The following is a 17499-nucleotide window of genomic DNA, read 5'->3' on the forward strand; positions in this document are numbered from 1 at the left end:
CTGCCGGGCAGGCACGGCAGAGCCGCTCGCGTGCGGCCAGGGCGTCTGGCAGAGCAGCTGTTCCTGCGCAGATGAGGCCCACGGCCTCTCGGTGCTGTTAATTATGCAAATATAGGGAAGTGTGTCGAGCAGAGGCTGCCCTGCGGGCCGAGGATGCTCTGTGTGATGCCCTGCCTGCTCGCCAGGGCAGGCAGAAAGCAGGTAGCTGAGGCCAATGGGGCCGGTGCGAGCATCCATGTCCGTGCGTGGTCACAGGTATCGGACATGGGGTCAGTCACCCGCAGGTAACCGTGGGCTGGGGCAGTTGTGGTGTGCCATGCGGTGACCCTTGGCTGTGCCGCTGCCTGGATGCTCACCACCACCCTCTCTTCCCCTGACAGACTTCAACTATGGTGCGGATGAGTACGATGCTGAGGGCAATGAGGAGCCCAAGGCGCTGCCAGAGGGCTCGGAAACCATGCCCTACATCGACGAGTCACCCACCATGTCCCCTCAGCTCAGCGCCCGCGGCCAGGAGAGCGGGGATGGCGTCTCGCCCACACCCACCGATGGCCTTGGCACAGGGGTAGGTGCTTGGGATGTGGAGATCTGCGCTGCATGCGGTTGAAGCTGGGGCTGCAGGTGCCCAGCTCGGTGTGTCAGCAGTGTCAGCAGTGCTCTGGTGCTGCTGTGACCTGGGGGACTTGTCCTCCGGCATCCCAGTCCCTGCTGGCCGTGGCTCTCTGGGTTCCGAGGAGCTGCACCCAGTGCAGCTGTTGGTTGTGGTGCCATATCTGTGGGACACGTTGTGTCCCTGCCCCGTTGTGCCAGGCCGGTGGCAGAGCCAGGACTGCGTGGGCTGGTCAAGGAGCGGGGTCTGGGTGCTGGAGCCCAGCTGGGTTTGCTGGGGAGCGGGGGTTCCCGGGGTCCCCTGCTCCGAGGAGCCCTTGGGGACAGGGCACAGCCACTTTGCCGGGCTGCCGGCTCCATCTAGCGGCACTCGGTGATGAGCTGCCAGCTGGAGGGGACACCTTGTCCCCCGCCTCTTCTGGGGAACTTAGATTTAACCACTTCTCTGCCTCTGCTCTTCCAAGAGCATCCTCGGGAAACCCTCGGGGTTTATCCAGGGCGTGTCACGGGAGGGGTGCTTGGAGAATTGCGGGATGGGAAACCGAAGGGAAATACTTGATTTTTTTCCGGAATAAAAGTTTTCCTAAAGCCCGGGGTCAGTGCAGCCCCTGTCCCCGGGGGCATTTGGGCTGCCATCCCAGTCACCGAGGACATTGGGGCTGCTGTCTCTGGTGTGTGCCCTGGACCAGTGGGCTCTTGGCAGGACAGTAGGTGCCATTGACCCCCCGGCACAGGACTCGGGGCTGCTTTGGGGAGCGCCCGCCTTGTCCCAGGGGTGCTCCTCCAGCACCTGCTGCTGCCCGGCCTGGGGTAGCTGCTGGGGTCCCACCAGGGGCTGGGGTTTGGCCAGGGGGGAGGCCGGGCTGGGAAACGTGAAGGTTTTTGTCGTGGCAAGAGTTAAGCCCTTAACCCGGATGCTGAGGCAGAGGAGGCAAGAGGTGTGGCTTCCTCCCCAGGGCTGCGCAGCATCCTCCTCCTGGCACCCAGCACAGCAGTGATCCCTGGGGAGGGAGAGGGAGCTGCTGGCCCTCTGCCACCCCCCTGCACCAAGGACCCTGTCCCAGAGCTGGGTCCAAGCCACCTGGGCTCCGGGCCTCTTGTCCCCAAGTGTGACACTGGGCACAGCCATGCGAGCTGTGTGCCTGACGCCCCAGTACCGGGGTTTGGCAGTGGGGTTTGGCGATGGATGTGCTGTGGGCAATGAGCTCTGTCCCAGGGGGCTGGCAGGGACAGCAGAGGGTGGCCCTGGGGAAGCAGGTTTTGGGGAGACTGTGGGGGATGCTCACAAAGCAGTGCCCTTGGGGCTGGCGGAGCGTGCTGGGGCTGGGAGCTGGTTCAGTTGGCACTAACAGGATTGGGAAGTGTTGGAGCTCAGTGTCAGCTCTGCCTCCATCTCTTTATCTGCAGCCGCTTGTGCCAAGGCTTAGCGGAGCATCATCGTTTACCTTTGTGATGAGCAATGGGCTTGTGTGCGGGTCCTGTTGTGACCGGTGGCACAGAGCGCTGGGCTCACCCCATCGCGCTTCTCCAGTCAGGCAGGACCAGTGTCACTGCCGTTTGGAGGTGTCACCTCCCAGCCTGGGAGCTGGAGGAGGTTTCTGGTGGGTCATCTCTTCTTGCTGCTGGGTGCAGACTCAGCCCGTCTGTCCCTCTCCTGCCTGGGAAGCATGAATGCCATGGTCATGGTGTGGGGTGGTGGCTCAGCCCCTGCTAGGATGCTGCTGTGTTTGGCACTGCAGGTGGCATTCCCTTGGGCAGGGAACGTTCCCTGCTCTGTTGACCTGGCTGTGGTGGGCACGGTCCTGCTGCCCTGGCACAGGCTTCTCTTAGCAAAGGTCGAGCTGTGGCATGGACACAGGGCTGGGCACGGGCTCTGGAAAGCCCCTGTGCCTGTTTCTGTGCCCACTTCTCACAGCAGGAGTTTCTCCCAGGCTTGGACAGGCGTGGGGAGGAGAGCTGGCTCCTGCGGGCAGAGCGTGTGCAGCCTCTGGTTCCCCTTTTGCCACCGAGGAGCAGGGGGAAACTGCTGAAACAGCTCTTGCGTTAGTGTCCCCTCCTCCAGCCCGTTCTTGCCCCATTCAGCAGGCACCACAACGCCTGCTTGCAGGCATCATGTCAGCGCTCATGTCTCTACTCCCTGGCTGCCCTGGGGTTGTGGTTGGACCCGGGCAATGTTGAGATGCCCGTGCTGGTCCCTGCAGGACACAGGCAGATGCTGCGGGAAGGCGTGTGTCTCAGCTGCATTACCCTGCCCTGAGTCCCCTCTGGAGCAGGGAGGGGCCCAGAACCCTTCTCGGGGTGCAGAGCCAGGTCCCCTTATGGGACCTGGTGATGCTGCTGCCCTCCAAGGTCACTTCTTGCTGGTGGCAGTCCCCATGGTCCAGCTCTCTGCCTGCCTGTGGGACACAGGAGGGCCAGGGGGCCACAGCAGGCAGAACGGTTGCTCCCGTGTCACTGGCTGCTCTGCTGGGGGAGAGCACAGGGGTCTGGCGGGGCCAGGGGACCCTTCCCCATGGGTCTTGCCGGGCATCTCCGCCGGCGCTGGGGGAGCCTGCTCAGGGAAGGCGGCTACTGCCGCCCCAGCCCCGACCACAGGCCGGCGGCGGAGCAGCCCCACCTCCATCGCTAAGAGATGCATTTCCTGTAGCGAGCGCGCAGGGCGGAGCGGCGGGGCTGGCTGGGGCGCAGGGCGGCGGGCAGCGGCCCTCCACCACCGGCGGCCCCCCCGGCTGAGCGGAGCCCAGGGGAGAGCCAGGCTGTCCCTCTTGTCCCGCCGCTGGTGACCCCGGAGTTGTCGCTGCCGCCGCTCGAAGGCGGTTGTGCCGCCACCCCGGGAGCGCCTGGTTCTGCAGGCGGGACGCTGGGGCCGAGGGCCGGAGCTGGGACAGGCGGGAGCACCGGAGATCCCATAATGGCTCCTTTCATCCCACGGTGGTGGCCGACGGCCAGGGCTGAGTCAGGCCAGGCCAGCTTGGCTGTGTGAGCCCCTCACCTGGAGCCTTGTGGGGTCCCCTCTGTCCCCCACTGCCCAGCCGGCCATGGAGGAGGAAGAGGAGGCCATAGGGTACCTCGATAAAGTGCTGGAGGATGAAGATGACTCAGAGCCAGGAACCCCCACCAGCCCCGTGTCTCCGTTCTCGGCCGGCGAGAAGGTGGGCGGCAGGGGCACCCCACTCCCATGGTGGGCGGTGGGTGGGGGGCAACGAGGGGTGTCTTGCTGGTGCTGATGACACTTGGGTCTTGAAGTAGCTTCTGGCTTGGTGTGGTGGATGCTGTTGGGGGGCAGAGCCGAGGGGGCAGCAGGAGCATCACTGCAACATCACTGCAGCCCCACTGCCCCCCTGGGACCGCCTGTGGCAGGGGACGCGGGACAGGGCTGCACCAGCCATTGGGTGCAGAGGGCTCAGTGAGTGCCTGCGGTGAGCACCCGGCTTTCCTCCTGCGGGGAAGTGGGGACCAAACTTGTTGCTGTGGGGGAGGTGTGTGGCTCAGCAGAGCTGGTGCCGGATGCTCAGGAAGGGGTTGAACCACTCTCTGCCACTGTCCCACTGCATGGCCACCAGCAACCCCAGTGCTGGGGAGCAGCCATGGGGAACCCCTGTGCTGGCAGGCACAGCCCAGCACTCTTCTCTCACCCACCTGACTGGGGGTCCCTGGGTCCTCCCGGGTGCTGGCACAGGGCTGGAGAAGGGCTCTGGCCTCGCTCTCCCTGGGGTCTCCTGCATGGGGTGGTCACCAAACCCTTCTTTAGGGTTGCTCCTCTGGGTCCCAGGGATCCAGCTGGCATCGTCCCTGTGGGTCGCTGTGGGCACAGACAGGCCCTTATCTCCCCAGCTCCTGCGCAGGGCCCGGGCTGGGGGAAGCAGGAAGAGCCCGTGACTAATTGGTGGCAAAAAGCCCGCAAGCTCCCAGTGCACAAAACTGCTTCCCCACCCCGTGCACCCCCCTGCCATGCTGGTCACCATGGCCTGGCCAGGTGCAGCCTGGTGGGGAGCCCCAGGGTGGGCACCTCGGTTGGCAGAGCTGGCTGGCAGACACCATGGTGGGATGGGGAGATACTGACCTGTGGCCATGCCCACCCCATGGCCCTGCACCCCTGGGTGTTTGCAGCTGCCAGACACAATGTCCAGGGCTGGTGGGGTCAGCAGTGGTGAGGCAGGACCTGCAAACTGTCGTGAGGGGCTTATTGCCCAAAGCAATTGATGTCCTCATGGCTTTGTTTGGTCCTGGTCTGGGTGGCAAAGCCTAGCTGCTGAGTGTGATTTTTTTGTGTTTTTTTTTCGTAAGTGGGGAGGCCAAGGCACACCAGGTGTTCAAGGTGGTCCTGGGGCTGGGGTGCCCATGCTTGGGTGCTGGCAGAGCCTCACTGGTGGGTCCCAGAGCCCCCAAGCTCAGCCATGCATCACCCATCTCCCTGCCACGAGGGCCATGCCACCGGAGCTCCAGTGCTGCAGCAGACCCGGGCATGGACTGAGCTGTCAGCAGCCGGAGTGCCCCCACACAGCCCCGGACCTGCCCCAGTGCCACCGGGCAGGGACCGCTGGGGTGGCACTTGGACCTCTGGGGTGGCACTTCCCTGGGAAAGCTTCAGCTGGGGAAAAGGGTGGTGCTGGATCACGTGGCAGCACCGTCGCCGCCAGCCATGATTTCACCGGGCGCCTCTGGACTCTGCCCTGGGAGAGTCCTGCCGTGCCGCACGCCACCCTGGAGTGCTGCCAGCAGTGCCGGGCTGCTGGCCAGCCGGGAGCAGGGAGGGGAGCAAAGCCAGCACAGCCCGTGGCTTCCCAGATGGCTCCAGCCTGGCTGTGCCACCCAGCGGGCACGTGCTTCCCCAATGCTGGCAGGGACGCATGCCCATGCGTGGATCCTGGGGATGGGTTGGTGGGATGAGGAGTCTCCTCCCGTGCCACTTGTTGGCTCAGCCTGGCTCCTTCCTGTGTTGCACAGGGCGAGCGAGATGCTGGCAAAGGTCTGGAGATGCGGAAGCTGGTGCTCTCCGGTTTCCTGGCCAGCGAGGAGATCTACATCAACCAGCTGGAGGCCCTCTTGTTGGTGAGCACAGTCCCCAGGCCAGGCGCCCCCTCCAGGGATGTCTCCCAGCAGGGAGGGATGGATGGGTGGTTGGGTGGGTGGTAGAGTGGGTGGGTAGGTGGGTGGTTGGATGGGGGAGCGAATGGGTGGATGGATGAGTGGAGTAATTTCTTCCTGGACAGCCTCCCCTGGTCAGGTCTGGCCCGGGCACTACCAGGGCAGGAGTAAAGCAGCAGCAGCAATGCCAGAGCCAGCCTTGCTCTGGCCCATCCATCCCTGTTCTTGCCTTCCCCTGGTGGGGAGGTATTTATAGCTCCAGTTCCTCTTGCGGACCCACTGGCCCTCATGGCGGAGACGCTGTTGCACAACACAGGGGTCACCACCACCGCAGACAGGGAAGTCTGCAGGGATGTATGAATTGGAAGTGGCTCCTTGGTCCAGCGGCTGGCCAGGACCCATCATGGGCAGCTCACACCCTGCATCCCCAGCATCCCCAGGCTCCATGGCGGGGGCAGCCATCAGCCATTGCTACCTGCGGTGCGGTTGCAGGGCTGCCTGCGGATGCAGCTCCAGGCTGCCACGAGCTCCATTGTGGGACCAGAGGAGTCTTGGGGTCACTTCCCCTCCCGGCCCTAATCTTCAATGTTCTCCCTTCTCCTTTGGCAGCCTATGAAGCCACTGAAGGCCACAGCTACTACGTCGCAGCCTGTTCTCACCCTCCAGCAGATTGAGACGATTTTCTACAAGATCCAGGACATCTATGAGATCCACAAAGAGTTCTACGACAGCCTGTGCCCAAAAGTGCAGCAGTGGGACAGCAATGTCACCATGGGCCACCTCTTCCAAAAGCTGGTACGCACCTTCCCTGGGGCTTGCTCTGCTTGGAAGAGGAGGAGGACTGGGGAGATGGAGCATTGTGCTGTGGGGCTCAGCCCCATGGCATGGCTCATGCCCTGCCATGTGCTCACCAGTGGCCATGGGACTTGTTGCATCCTTCCCTGCAGCAGCCGCTGCTGCCTGCCTGAGCCCTCCTTTCCTGGGATATCAGTTAGTGCAACCTCCATGCCCCTCGCTGCAGTGGGGATGCCCGTGGCGGGCGAGTCATGGATGCAACTGTGGCAGGGATTTGGCTAGAGGTGCGTGGTGTGGCTTTGCCACGGGGCTGGCAGGAGCCTGGGCACATGGGTGACCCTTGGGGGAGAGGGAGGAGATCACTGCCGTGGTGGCTTTTCAGGATCATGCTCCAGGTCCTGCTGCTGCTTTGGACTTGCTATGGTAGCATGAGCTGTGCCCCTGGGCGCCGTGGTCGTGCGGAGAAGAGAGGAGCAGAGGGCAGGTGGAAGAGTGTTGGGAGATGGCTGTAGCTTCAGCCCTTGTTGTCTGGACACTCCTTGGCTCTCTGCTGGATTCTGGAGGTTGTGGGGTCACAGGGCTGGGCAGGAGCCCCAGCATCCTGCCCCTGTCATCTTGGCAGCTGCCTGGTCCCCTGTGCTGTGGGGGGGGCTTCAGCATCCCAGTGGGTGCCTGGCTAACCCCCGGTCCCTGCAGGCCAGCCAGCTAGGGGTCTACAAGGCGTTTGTGGATAACTACAAAATTGCACTGGAGACCGCGGAGAAGTGCAGCCAGAGCAACTACCAGTTCCAGAAGATCTCAGAGGTAAGCTGGGACAGGGCTGTGCTGGAAGGACAGGGCTGCCATGTCTGCGCTGTCCCAGCACAGGGCAGAGAACATCGTCTCCATGGCTGAGCCAACCATGTGTGCCCCGTGGAGATGCTCTCCCTGCCCTGGGCACTCTTGGGGACTGTCCCCGAGCGGGACATCAGCAGCTGTGCTGCAGGGTCATAGTCTCTGGGTGTTGTGGGGTTTGTGTGCTGTCTCATGTAAGCTCAGGTCAGGCTCAGCCCTCACTGCCATCATTTCTGGGGTGCAGAGCAGCCTGCACCCACACACCCCATCCAGTGAGTCTGGGTGCTGGGTACCTGTGGCTCATCTCCTGCTGGCTGCATCTCCAGGTTTGGCTCCCTTATAGAAATGGGGACCTCAGTGGCTACAACCAGGCTCCCTGTGCCCCCCCGCAGTGCAGGCTGTTCAGCTCGATGGGACCAGCAGCCTCCCAGGGCTGCTGTGGGGCTGGGGGTCCTGCTCCAGGGTGCCCCACAGATCTACTGCATCCCGGCCGCTGGGTACAGCTGGAGCTGCTCCCAGCCAGGCAGCAGCCTGTGCAGCCTCCACCCCAGCACCCGTGTGTGGCCTCCAACCTGGCTGGGCTGCGGCTGGGGGGAGATATCAGAGTGCAGGAAGGGTGGGGGAGGACCCCATGACCTTGAGCAATGACCTTCCCCCCCCCCTGTCCTGCCATGGGCTGCTCTGATAGACCTTTCCCTCCCTAGGAGCTGAAGGTGAAGGGTCCCAAGGACTCCAAGGAGAGCCACACGTCCGTCACCATGGAGGGTATGGCGGGCGCAGGCGTGGGGTGGGGGACGCAGCCTTTTGTCTGTGCGCGGGACCGGCGCGGATGAATTATTGAGCGGCACTTGCGAGCAGAGCCCTTTGCATTCCTGTGTGCGGAGCCAAGGAGGAGGGGGGTGACTGCAGCTCTCTAGGATGCTGGGGGCTTGCAGCAGCCCCCCACCCCCTGCCCACCCCCTCCTCCCCGCCCGCCGGCTGTGCCGGGAGCCGTGTTGAGGGGCCGATGCCGATGCTGTGCTGCAGCCAGGCTGAGCTGCCGCGGGGCGGCAGAGATGGCTGCGCGGAGACGGGGCTGCCATGGAAATTCTCATCGTCGTCCGTCTCTGCTGTAACTGCACCTATGGTGAGGTGGGGGGTGTGGCTCTGAATTCGGGTGCTGGTCGGGAGCGATGCTGTGGGGCACTGGTCCGGGGCTGGCTGTCCTTGCTGGGGGTTGGAGGCTGCGTCGTGCTCTGCAGCTTGAAGTTGGGAGCGTCTTTGTTCCAGGCTCTATTGAATCATCTTGGCTCCAGCACATGTGGCCACGCGTTTGCTTTTCCTGCTGGGCAGGGACTTGTGCTGGTGGCGGGACAGCAATGGGCTGGAATGGGCAGGGGGACACCCCTCTGCCTGGGCTGTGCCGCGGGGATGGCGATGGGGAGGGGTCCGCATTTGCTGGCCAGAGGCTGTGAGTGTGGTGGGGCTGGAATGTCCGTCTGTCGGCAGCACCGGCTGTCCCTGCCTGCTGCTGCCTGCCCCCGTGCTGCAGTGCCCGGGGCAGCAGTGTTGGGATGATGCTTTGGCCCCTGGGGTCTCCGTAGGTGGGGGTTTTGCTGCTGCTGGGGCAAGCTGGGTTCCCCTTGCACCCCGGGCTCGCTGGGGCAGGGGGATATGGGGTGTTTCATGGGGTGGCAGAGCCTGGCGAGGGCAGGCAGGGATGGGACCTTCCACTGAGCCAAAAGGGAAACTGAAAAAGCTGCTGGCTGCTGGGGGTGATGAGTGGCTCTTGCTCTCCACAGCCACCGCACGGCGAGCTGGTAGTGCCAGTGCCTGTGCCGAGCCCTGGGGGGTTTGTCACCCCCTGGAAGTCCTTCACCCTGAGGGGACGCACTGACACAGTCCTGGTGGGGATGTTCTGGAGCTGGTGGCAGTCAGGGCAGAGCCGTGTTTGTGACGGTCCCTTCAGCTTTGCCACCCGTGATCTGTGACAGCAGAGTGGGGCAAGACATGGTGGCTGGGTCTGTGTCCCCATCATGTCTTGTTTCAGGGCAGGAACAGACAGGTCTGGCATGGGGTCATGACTGGAGGGGATGGCCACTTGGAAAGTGCCATGTGGGAAGTGCCATGTGGCAGTTTTTCAGGCTTGTCACCCCAATGGGGACCCTGTGGGTGCCGAGGCTGCTGGTGAAGCTCCTCGGGCACAGCCCCAAAATCAAACAAGGCAGGCATTAGGCAGCTGCCAGCACTGAGCTCTGCCCTCACCCTGGGCTCCAGCCGGGCTGTGGTTTCTCTTGCCACCTCTTGCCCTGACACCTCTGGGCAGCGATGTGATGGTCCAGCCATCGCCGTCTCCATGTGGAACAGACCCTGGACACTTGCCCAGGGGCTCTGTGCAGACCTGGAGGCTCTCTGTGTGTCTGCTCTCCCCTCCTTGTCCCTGCAGGGTGCAGTGCTGGCTCTCATGGTTGGGAGAGGGGCCAAGCCACAGTGGTGGGTGGCTACTGACGTCTCCTCTCTTCCCCACAGCACTGCTGTACAAACCCATTGACCGGGTGACGCGAAGCACCCTCGTCCTGCATGTGAGTGTGACGCCAGTCCTGGGGTGGGGGGCAGTGGGCTGTGCTCCCTTGGGTGCCAGGGCTAGGTTGGCCTCGCTCGGTGGGGGGCTGCAGCTGTGCCACATTACTCCTGGGGACCCACGGCTGTGGGGAGCACTGCTGGGGGGTCCCTTGGTGGGTGCTGCAGCAAGATCAGTGCCCTTGGGCCACTCACCCACCCCATTCCCTTCCAGGACCTCCTCAAGCACACCCCAGCCGACCACCCTGACTACCCACTGCTCCAGGACGCCCTCCGCATCTCACAGAACTTCCTCTCCAGCATCAATGAGGACATTGATCCCCGGAGGACAGCAGTCACCACCCCCAAGGGGGAGGTGAGCCAGCGGGGTGGGCAGTGCCTGGGCACAGGGAGAGGGCTGAGCCCTCGGCCAGCTCCTGGCTGGTGTCTCCACTCTGAGGAGCATCATGGTGTTTGGCCAAGAGATGGAGGGTTTCCTCCAGACACAGTCCTGGGTGCAAGGTTAGGGCTGTACCTGGTCTTTGCTGCTTGCTGGCACCCTACTGAGCATATGGGACTCAAAATAGCACCCAGAAGAGATGGATATTCCTATATTGCTGGTGGCCAAGCCATGGAGAGGGACGGGAGCATCCATCCCCTGCGTTTTGGTGGCCTTTGCTCCCTGCCCGCTTTCACACCAACCGTGCTGCCCCACAGACCCGGCAGCTTGTCAAGGATGGCTTCTTGGTGGAGCTGTCGGAGGGCTCGCGGAAGCTGCGGCACGTCTTCCTCTTCACTGACGTGCTGCTCTGCGCCAAGTTGAAGAAGACGGCGGTGGGGTAAGGAGGATACTGGGCATGGGGAGGGGAATGTGTCACAACCCCCTGTCCTCCAGCAGACAGGAGGATGTGCTGGGAGGGGGTCAGGCATCACTCAACGCCTGCATCCCTGCCGCAGGAAGCACCAGCAGTACGACTGCAAGTGGTACGTGCCCCTGGCCGACCTGGTGTTCCCCTCGCCAGAGGAGTCGGAGCACTGCCCACAGGTCCACGTCATCCCTGACCATGAGCTGGAGGACATGAAGATGAAGATCTCGGCCATCAAGAGCGAGGTGCAGAAGGAGGTGAGAGGAAGGTGCGGGTGGTCGGGGAGGGCATGAGACTTGCTGCTGTCCTCTGGGGTCAGGGATGGGACGTGTGTGGGCTGGAGACACCTGCGAAAACTCCTTTCTGCTCACTTTCTGCAGAAAGCCAACAAGGGACAGAGCCGGGCCATTGAGCGCCTTAAGAAGAAGATGTTTGAGAATGAATTCTGGCTGCTCCTCAACTCACCTGCCATCCCCTTCCGCATCCACAATCGCAATGGGAAGGTGAGGAGGGAGGGCTGGGGGCGCTGGGGGGCTCAGCCCTGCCTGCACACAGCTGCCGCATCGCCCTCTCTTGCAGAGCTACCTCTTCTTGCTGTCATCTGACTACGAGAGGTCCGAGTGGAGGGAAGCCATTCAGAAACTGCAGAAAAAGGGTAATTCTGGGCTGCTGAGGCCCCCTCAGCAGGGATCCTGTCTCCTCCCAGGGACCGTGAGGAGGTCCCGCGGGATTGCAGCCTGCTGGGTCCCTGGGCCAGCAATGGCTGTGTCCCTCTGAAGCTGCTCTCCTGTCCCCTCCCAGACCTCCAGGCCTTCGTCCTGAGCTCGGTGGAGCTGCAGGTGCTCACGGGATCCTGCTTCAAGCTACGCACCGTCCACAACATCCCGGTCACCAGCAATAAGGACGGTGAGTGTCTGCTGGGCTGGCGGGTCCCTCTTTGCCTCTGGATGATGCCAGGGGGAGCTGTGGGGTCCCTTGGCTGGAGCAGAGTCCCTGCTTGGGGACCCTGGCTGTGAAGGGGACAGCTTCCCACCAGGTGGCACTGCCGGAGCAGAGTTGGGCTCCCAGGCAGAGCAATCCCGGCTGCAACATGGGGCTGCTTTTGGGGTGTCTCCAGCACCCCCACGGGGCTGGGCACGACCAGAATGTCCTCAGGGTGAGACCCAGCCAGCCCTCCTGAGGCCAGAGAGCTGGAGAGCTCGGAGGGATGCAGGGATGATCGGTAGCAGGGGGTACATGTCCTCTTCCAGACCTTAGGGATGACCCTCTGAGGGGCATGGGACATTGAGGTAGTCACCACAAGTACCTAGCGCTCACTGTGTTCGAGCCCTGGGGACAGCCAGCCTGCACACTGGCCCCGGGGCACGGGAGGTGGCCACTGGTCCCTGACGTCAGCCTCTGCTCTCCCCACTGCAGATGACGAGTCCCCTGGGCTCTACGGGTTCCTGCATGTCATCGTCCACTCCGCCAAGGGCTTCAAGCAGTCTGCCAGTAAGTTGGGGTGCCCACCCTTGCTCGGTGGGAGCTGAGGTCCAGCATGTGGCCTCGCTCTGTCCCCAGTTATCCCTTGGGAGCCAGTGGGGATGTTCCTTGTGTGCTGAATGGTGTTTGCTCTCCCAGACCTTTACTGCACACTGGAGGTGGACTCCTTTGGCTACTTTGTCAGCAAAGCCAAGACCAGAGTTTTTCGGGACACCACCGAACCGCAGTGGAATGAGGTGAGAAGAAGGTGGGATGCAGAGATGGGACTGTGCCCCCACTTGCCCTTCCAGTCCCAGATTTGGAGCTGCTCTAGGGCTGAGCCTCCCTCGCTCTGCACTCCAGGAGTTCGAGATCGAGCTGGAGGGCTCCCAGTCGCTGCGCATCCTCTGCTACGAGAAGTGCTACGACAAGACCAAGCTCAACAAGGACAACAACGAAATTGTGGACAAGATCATGGGCAAGGGGCAGATCCAGGTAGGTGCTGGGGCTCTTGAGCATCTTCTCACCCAATGCCGGACCTCCTGGGGGCAGGTGCCTGGGCTGGGAGGGCTTGCCCTGGAGTGATGCCTGGGATGGGAGATGCTGCTCTCAGGAGCTGGGTACAGGGATCGCAGCTCGGGGTTTCTGGCAGTGCAAGGTGCAAGGAGGGGCTTGACATCTGCCCAAGAGGGCTCTGAGCATGCAGCCCCCCATCCCTCCTTGCCAGCCGCAGCTGTCCCCCTCTGCCACCATCTGCCTCCCCTGTGCCTCCATCAGCTGCTGTTATGGCAACGGGGGTTTCCAGGGCAACGGCTGAGCCACCTCTGATTGGTGGTTGCCAGGCAGGGAGGATGGAGGCCTGGGCTGCCCTGAGATGCTCCCAGAGGTGTGTGGGGGGAGCCCAGGCAGCCCCCAGACCCTGTATCCGCCCTAGCACCTGCCTTGGGCCAGGCTGCAGGGAGGCCCAGGGCAGCAGGGACAGTTCAGGATGGGCATGCCCCTGTGTCTTGCTGGTGGGGACCCCCAGTCTGGCTGCCTTCCCAGCTGTGCTGGGGACAGCGTCACGCCTGGGACACAGCCCTTGACCCGAGGCCACTTCAAAGGGCCCAATGCAGCCGCCTGCTCCGTGGGAAAGTGACTGCGGGCAGGTCCCGGGGGAGCAAGGAGCAGCAGGGAAATGCTGCTGGGGAGGGGACACTGCAGGAGGACGTCACCACACCAGGCACAGGATGGAAGACGGAGGCTTGGCTTTGCCAGTGGCTTGTTCATACCCCACATCACCTGTCTGTTACCCTCTCCCCATGGGTACAGCGGTGCAGGGGTGGCACTGGGCCAAGAGGGAGGGCTTGGGCAGGGAAGGGGCTCAGCGCCCCACAGGGATCAGCCCAGCTGCACTCTCGGAAATAGCCTGGGTCAACAAACATGAGTCAGCTGAGGGTTGCAGGGGTCGGGACGGGGACAGCACAGTTCGTCCCCACCATGCGAAAGTTGTGCGGGAAGAAATGAAAAGACAGAAGGCCCTGGGGCCGCTTATCACAAGGGAGACCTGGCTGGACGGAGCAGTGTGAGGGTTGGGGCTGTCCTGCTGTCACCCAGAGCCACAGCTCAGCCCCTGCCCCAGGATCGGAGTGGGTGACAGGGGCAGGGATGGGGCAGCATGGTTATGGGCAGTGCTGCCTGTGGGGCTGTGGGCTGTGCCAAGCTCCAGCACTGCCCCTTTGCCTTGAGCTGTTCAGGCAGAGATGCTGCCCTGAATGGTCCTTACCCCAGCCAGTCCCTGGGCTCACCATGAGCTGCTGTTGGCCACCAAAGCAGCGTAGTGGTGTCATGCCCCAGTGGCAGAGGGGCAGCGTGTAATGGGGACGTTGCAACCCCTCTGCAGGGAGCAATCAGGGCCTTTGAGGCTGTGGAGGTGTCACGAGTGGGAATAGTGTCCTGCTGGCACAGAGGACGTGGCTGGGTCCATGGAGGGGCTGGTGTTGGCACCGTCCTCTTGAGCATCCTGGCAATGAGCTCTAAGGGGTCGGCGGCGTGGCAAGTGTTGGACCCCTGCCCCACACCCCGTCCCCGTGGCTGGCAGTGAGGGGCACCCTGTGCCGTGTGGGCCCAGCCGTGCCACTGGCTGCTCCATGGGCAGGTGTGTCTGGGCGTGTGGATGGTTCCGCTGCAGCTCCTGGTTGGCTTTAACCCTGTTTTGTTGTTGTTAACCCCATTTTGCGTGCGGTTTCCAAGGCTGGGACATGCCCTGGTGTGTAGAGGTGCTATGGGGGAATCTTGTCCCCGTGGAGGGTTTGTGTCCCCAACACTGCAGGGCTCAGCCCTGCTCTGAGATGTCCCAGTCGCTCCCAGCAGCTGGGCTGCCTCGCACCAGTCTGTGTCCAGTGAGTGCTGGCCCGGGTGCCATGAGCTGTGGCGGGTGGCAGACAGATGCTGGGGGTGGGCAGAGCAGGCTGTGAGTGCTTGTGCCCACACTACGGAGGGGAGAGGCTGGATCTGGCCCCCGTGCCCTGGTGTGGGTGGGGAAATGGAAAGCGGGTGATGAAGGGGGTCTTGGGGTGATGGGGCTGGATGAGCAGCCCCTTCCTTGGCCCCTGCTTGATGCACGTGGGGGATGTGACAGTTGAAGTAGAGCCTGTGTTTTCATGGGCACGGTGCCTGCCATACCCGCAGGCAAGAGCTGCCCGTCTGTCTGTCTGTCTGACCCCCTCAATGCTGGGCTGGCGGAGACTCTGGAAAGGAGATTTGTGTTGCTGGGGCTCCCTAGACCTGCAGGGACCCACAGGGTGACCCACATGGACTCGAGGCTGCTGCGGGCTGGATGGGGGAGCAGTACCCCCCAAACTGGCACCTCGCCATGTCCCTGCCTGTCAGAAGCGGGAGGTAGGCAGGCAGGGACCCTTCCCTGCACTGCCTGCACCTCCTCCCCCTGCCCCACCACATCACCCCCTGGCAGTGGGGCTGACAAGGGCCAGGACAGGCTGAGGGGGATATGGGGTGTCCCTTCCTGTCCCTAGGCCTGACAGGAGACCCCAAAAGTCCCATCCCTGTGCCAGTAGCTGAGGCCAGGAGGGCCAGCCTGGCTCCTCCATGGAGCCGGGGGTGCTGCGGCCGACAGCAGCGATGCCTCTGGGGGCCGCGGCTGCTGATGGCGCAGGGAAGCGGATAACGGTGGATAGCGGATAACAGAGGTGGGGAGGCCAGGCAGCCCCTCCAGCCTTCCCAAGCGGCAGCAGCGGGCGGCAGGGCGAGAGTTAAACGCGTGAGGGCCGCCGGGGAGGGGGGGCTGCCTTTGAGTCACTTCCTCGCAGGGGGAGGGAGGCTTTTGGGGCTGCCGAGCTGCCTCTCGCCAGCCTGGCTCACACCCTGAAGATGAGCCCTGCCTGCTCGCCTCCCCGCCAGCCCAGCTGGGTTCCCCTCGCCGGCCCCTGACCCCCCGGCCACCGCTGACCTCCCACCCGGAGCAGATGAGATGCGGGTGCTGTCCTAACCCAGCCCCAGCCACCCCCACGGACCCTGGTCTCGCCTCCCTGGAGCTGAAGCGTTCGTGGTTGCGATGACGGAGGTGCTGGTGCAGCCAGACGGCAGCCCTGGTCCCGTGGGCGAGCGGTCGGAGCGTGGCGTGGAGGAGTCGGAGGGGAAGCGTCCCCCCAACACGGGCGCCCGTCTCTGGGGCAGGGTGCGCAGCAAGCTGCTCCGGCAGAAGGTGCCTCTTGGGGTGCATGTGGGGGGGAATGGCTTGGGGGAGGGCAGTGACAGGCACCAAGTGGCCTTTGGGACACCTTTGCCATGTCACTGGGCTCTGCTGTGCATGTGGCTTTTTGGCTGGTGGCTTTGTGGGGTGCAGAGGGCTCTGATATGGGTGGATTGTGTTGCTTGCGATGAGAGGGCTGTGGAGTCAGTGCGCAGAGCAGGGGGGTTGTTTGGGTGCCTTGGGAGCTCATAGAAGCAGTTGACAGCCTGTGGGGTGCTCGTTTCTCTTCTTCCCTCTCGCTCTGTGCACTGGGGGGTCCCCTGCAGAGGGAGGGGAGGGAACCCCCTCTTGCCCAGCTCTGTGGCTCATCCAGGATGCAGCGATGCGGTGCCTGCACACCCCCTCTCACTGGGGTGCTGCTTGGTCTGCAGCCCCCCACGCTGGGTCCATCCAGGTTTCCCTGAGCTCGTAGCCGTGTTGCAGCCACATCACCTGGTGCTTTGGGGGAGAATGAAGGGCAGGGGTGGGCGACAGAGGTGACAGATTGTTCCAGAGTCCTCAGGATCTCGTGGGGGGCTCTGGGGGTTTCCCTTGGTGGGTCCCCCTTTGCAGGGTGCTGCTGGCTTGCGGATCGGCTGTGGCCACAGGCAGGAGTTGCCTGGGCGCTCGGCGGTTCAGTTTGGCAGCAGCGAGGTTTGCTCGGCAGCGGGGCTGCCTGTGACGCAGCGGCATTAACCTCGATTCTGTGTCGCCGCCGCCGCTCCCGCAGAGGGGATTAAAGGGCAGCGAGGGCTGCGCGGGGAGGCTGCCCGGCGGCTGCCGCTGGCTGTTGCTGGGTCAAAACATGAGGGGGTTTCATTTCCCAGCCCCATGGGTCCCCACCGCAGCCACCGGCTTCCCAGGCTGGTGCTGACTGGGAGCACTGGGCGGGCTGCAGGAGCAGGTTGTGGCCCTGGCAGGTCTGTGCGTGGTCCTGGCGTGTTGTGGGTGTGTGCTGCTGCTGCTCGGGTCGCTCTCAGACAGGGCTGTGAATCTCTGCTTTTTTTTGGGCTGTGCTTTGCCACCAGCAGCATTTGTTGGTGTGGGGGCTGTTCTGCCCCCATGGCACAGGGAACCACCAGTTCCCTGAGGAGAGAACTGATGGTGGAGGGGTCTGGTGGGGGCACCTGCCCACCGGGACAGCTGTGGATGGCCAGGAGGGTGTCCATGGGTGTCGTGCTGATGAGAAGTGACCTTGGCTGTAGCAGCTCCCTGAGATCCCACTCCCCAGGGCTGTGGCAGAGATGGCCTCACCGGTTGAGTCACTGGTTTGCTCCTGATGGCTTCAACCTGGGCTGGTGCTTGGGTGACCTCATGGGTGTGAGGCACAAAGGACATGCCCAGCCCAGCAGCCCCTGCCCTGCCACAGCATCCCAGCACTGGGGGCCCTGGAGAGCTGCTACGAGCGTTTAAAGCCATCCCGGCTCCTCACCTGAGAGCCGTGGGAACCAGGTGCTGCCTTTGTCTATCATCTCGGCTGTTGCTGCCTGCACAGGAGCTTTATCCATGGTGCACAGCCTGGAGGTATCTTGGGGACAAAATCCCAGGATGTGGCCTTGTCCCCTCAAATCCAGAGTC

The 17499-nt window shown here is 63.4% G+C and overlaps 1 protein-coding gene across 5 annotated transcripts in view; it reads left to right on the top strand.

Moving 5' to 3' along the window:
- Positions 1 to 17499, top strand: part of ABR (ABR activator of RhoGEF and GTPase) — a 38939-nt gene that overhangs the window by 13160 nt on the left and 8280 nt on the right. For 2 of the 5 annotated variants that reach the window (XM_065852835.2, XM_065852837.2), the window contains exons 2-16: positions 381 to 565; positions 5557 to 5661; positions 6307 to 6492; positions 7189 to 7296; positions 8031 to 8091; positions 9835 to 9887; positions 10100 to 10240; positions 10582 to 10703; positions 10822 to 10987; positions 11111 to 11233; positions 11310 to 11385; positions 11532 to 11636; positions 12147 to 12221; positions 12351 to 12448; positions 12555 to 12686. In XM_065852835.2, coding sequence (XP_065708907.1) covers positions 381 to 565; positions 5557 to 5661; positions 6307 to 6492; positions 7189 to 7296; positions 8031 to 8091; positions 9835 to 9887; positions 10100 to 10240; positions 10582 to 10703; positions 10822 to 10987; positions 11111 to 11233; positions 11310 to 11385; positions 11532 to 11636; positions 12147 to 12221; positions 12351 to 12448; positions 12555 to 12686 — 1736 coding nt within the window. Of the gene's footprint in view, positions 1 to 380; positions 566 to 3263; positions 3762 to 5556; positions 5662 to 6306; positions 6493 to 7188; positions 7297 to 8030; positions 8092 to 8174; positions 8453 to 9834; positions 9888 to 10099; positions 10241 to 10581; positions 10704 to 10821; positions 10988 to 11110; positions 11234 to 11309; positions 11386 to 11531; positions 11637 to 12146; positions 12222 to 12350; positions 12449 to 12554; positions 12687 to 15559; positions 15895 to 17499 lie in introns of those variants that run through there. The other 3 variants (XM_065852839.2, XM_065852840.2, XM_065852842.2) reach the window with 3 other exon arrangements.

Source organism: Patagioenas fasciata, chromosome 19, assembly GCF_037038585.1.
Source record: "Patagioenas fasciata isolate bPatFas1 chromosome 19, bPatFas1.hap1, whole genome shotgun sequence".
Lineage (NCBI taxonomy): Eukaryota > Metazoa > Chordata > Aves > Columbiformes > Columbidae > Patagioenas > Patagioenas fasciata.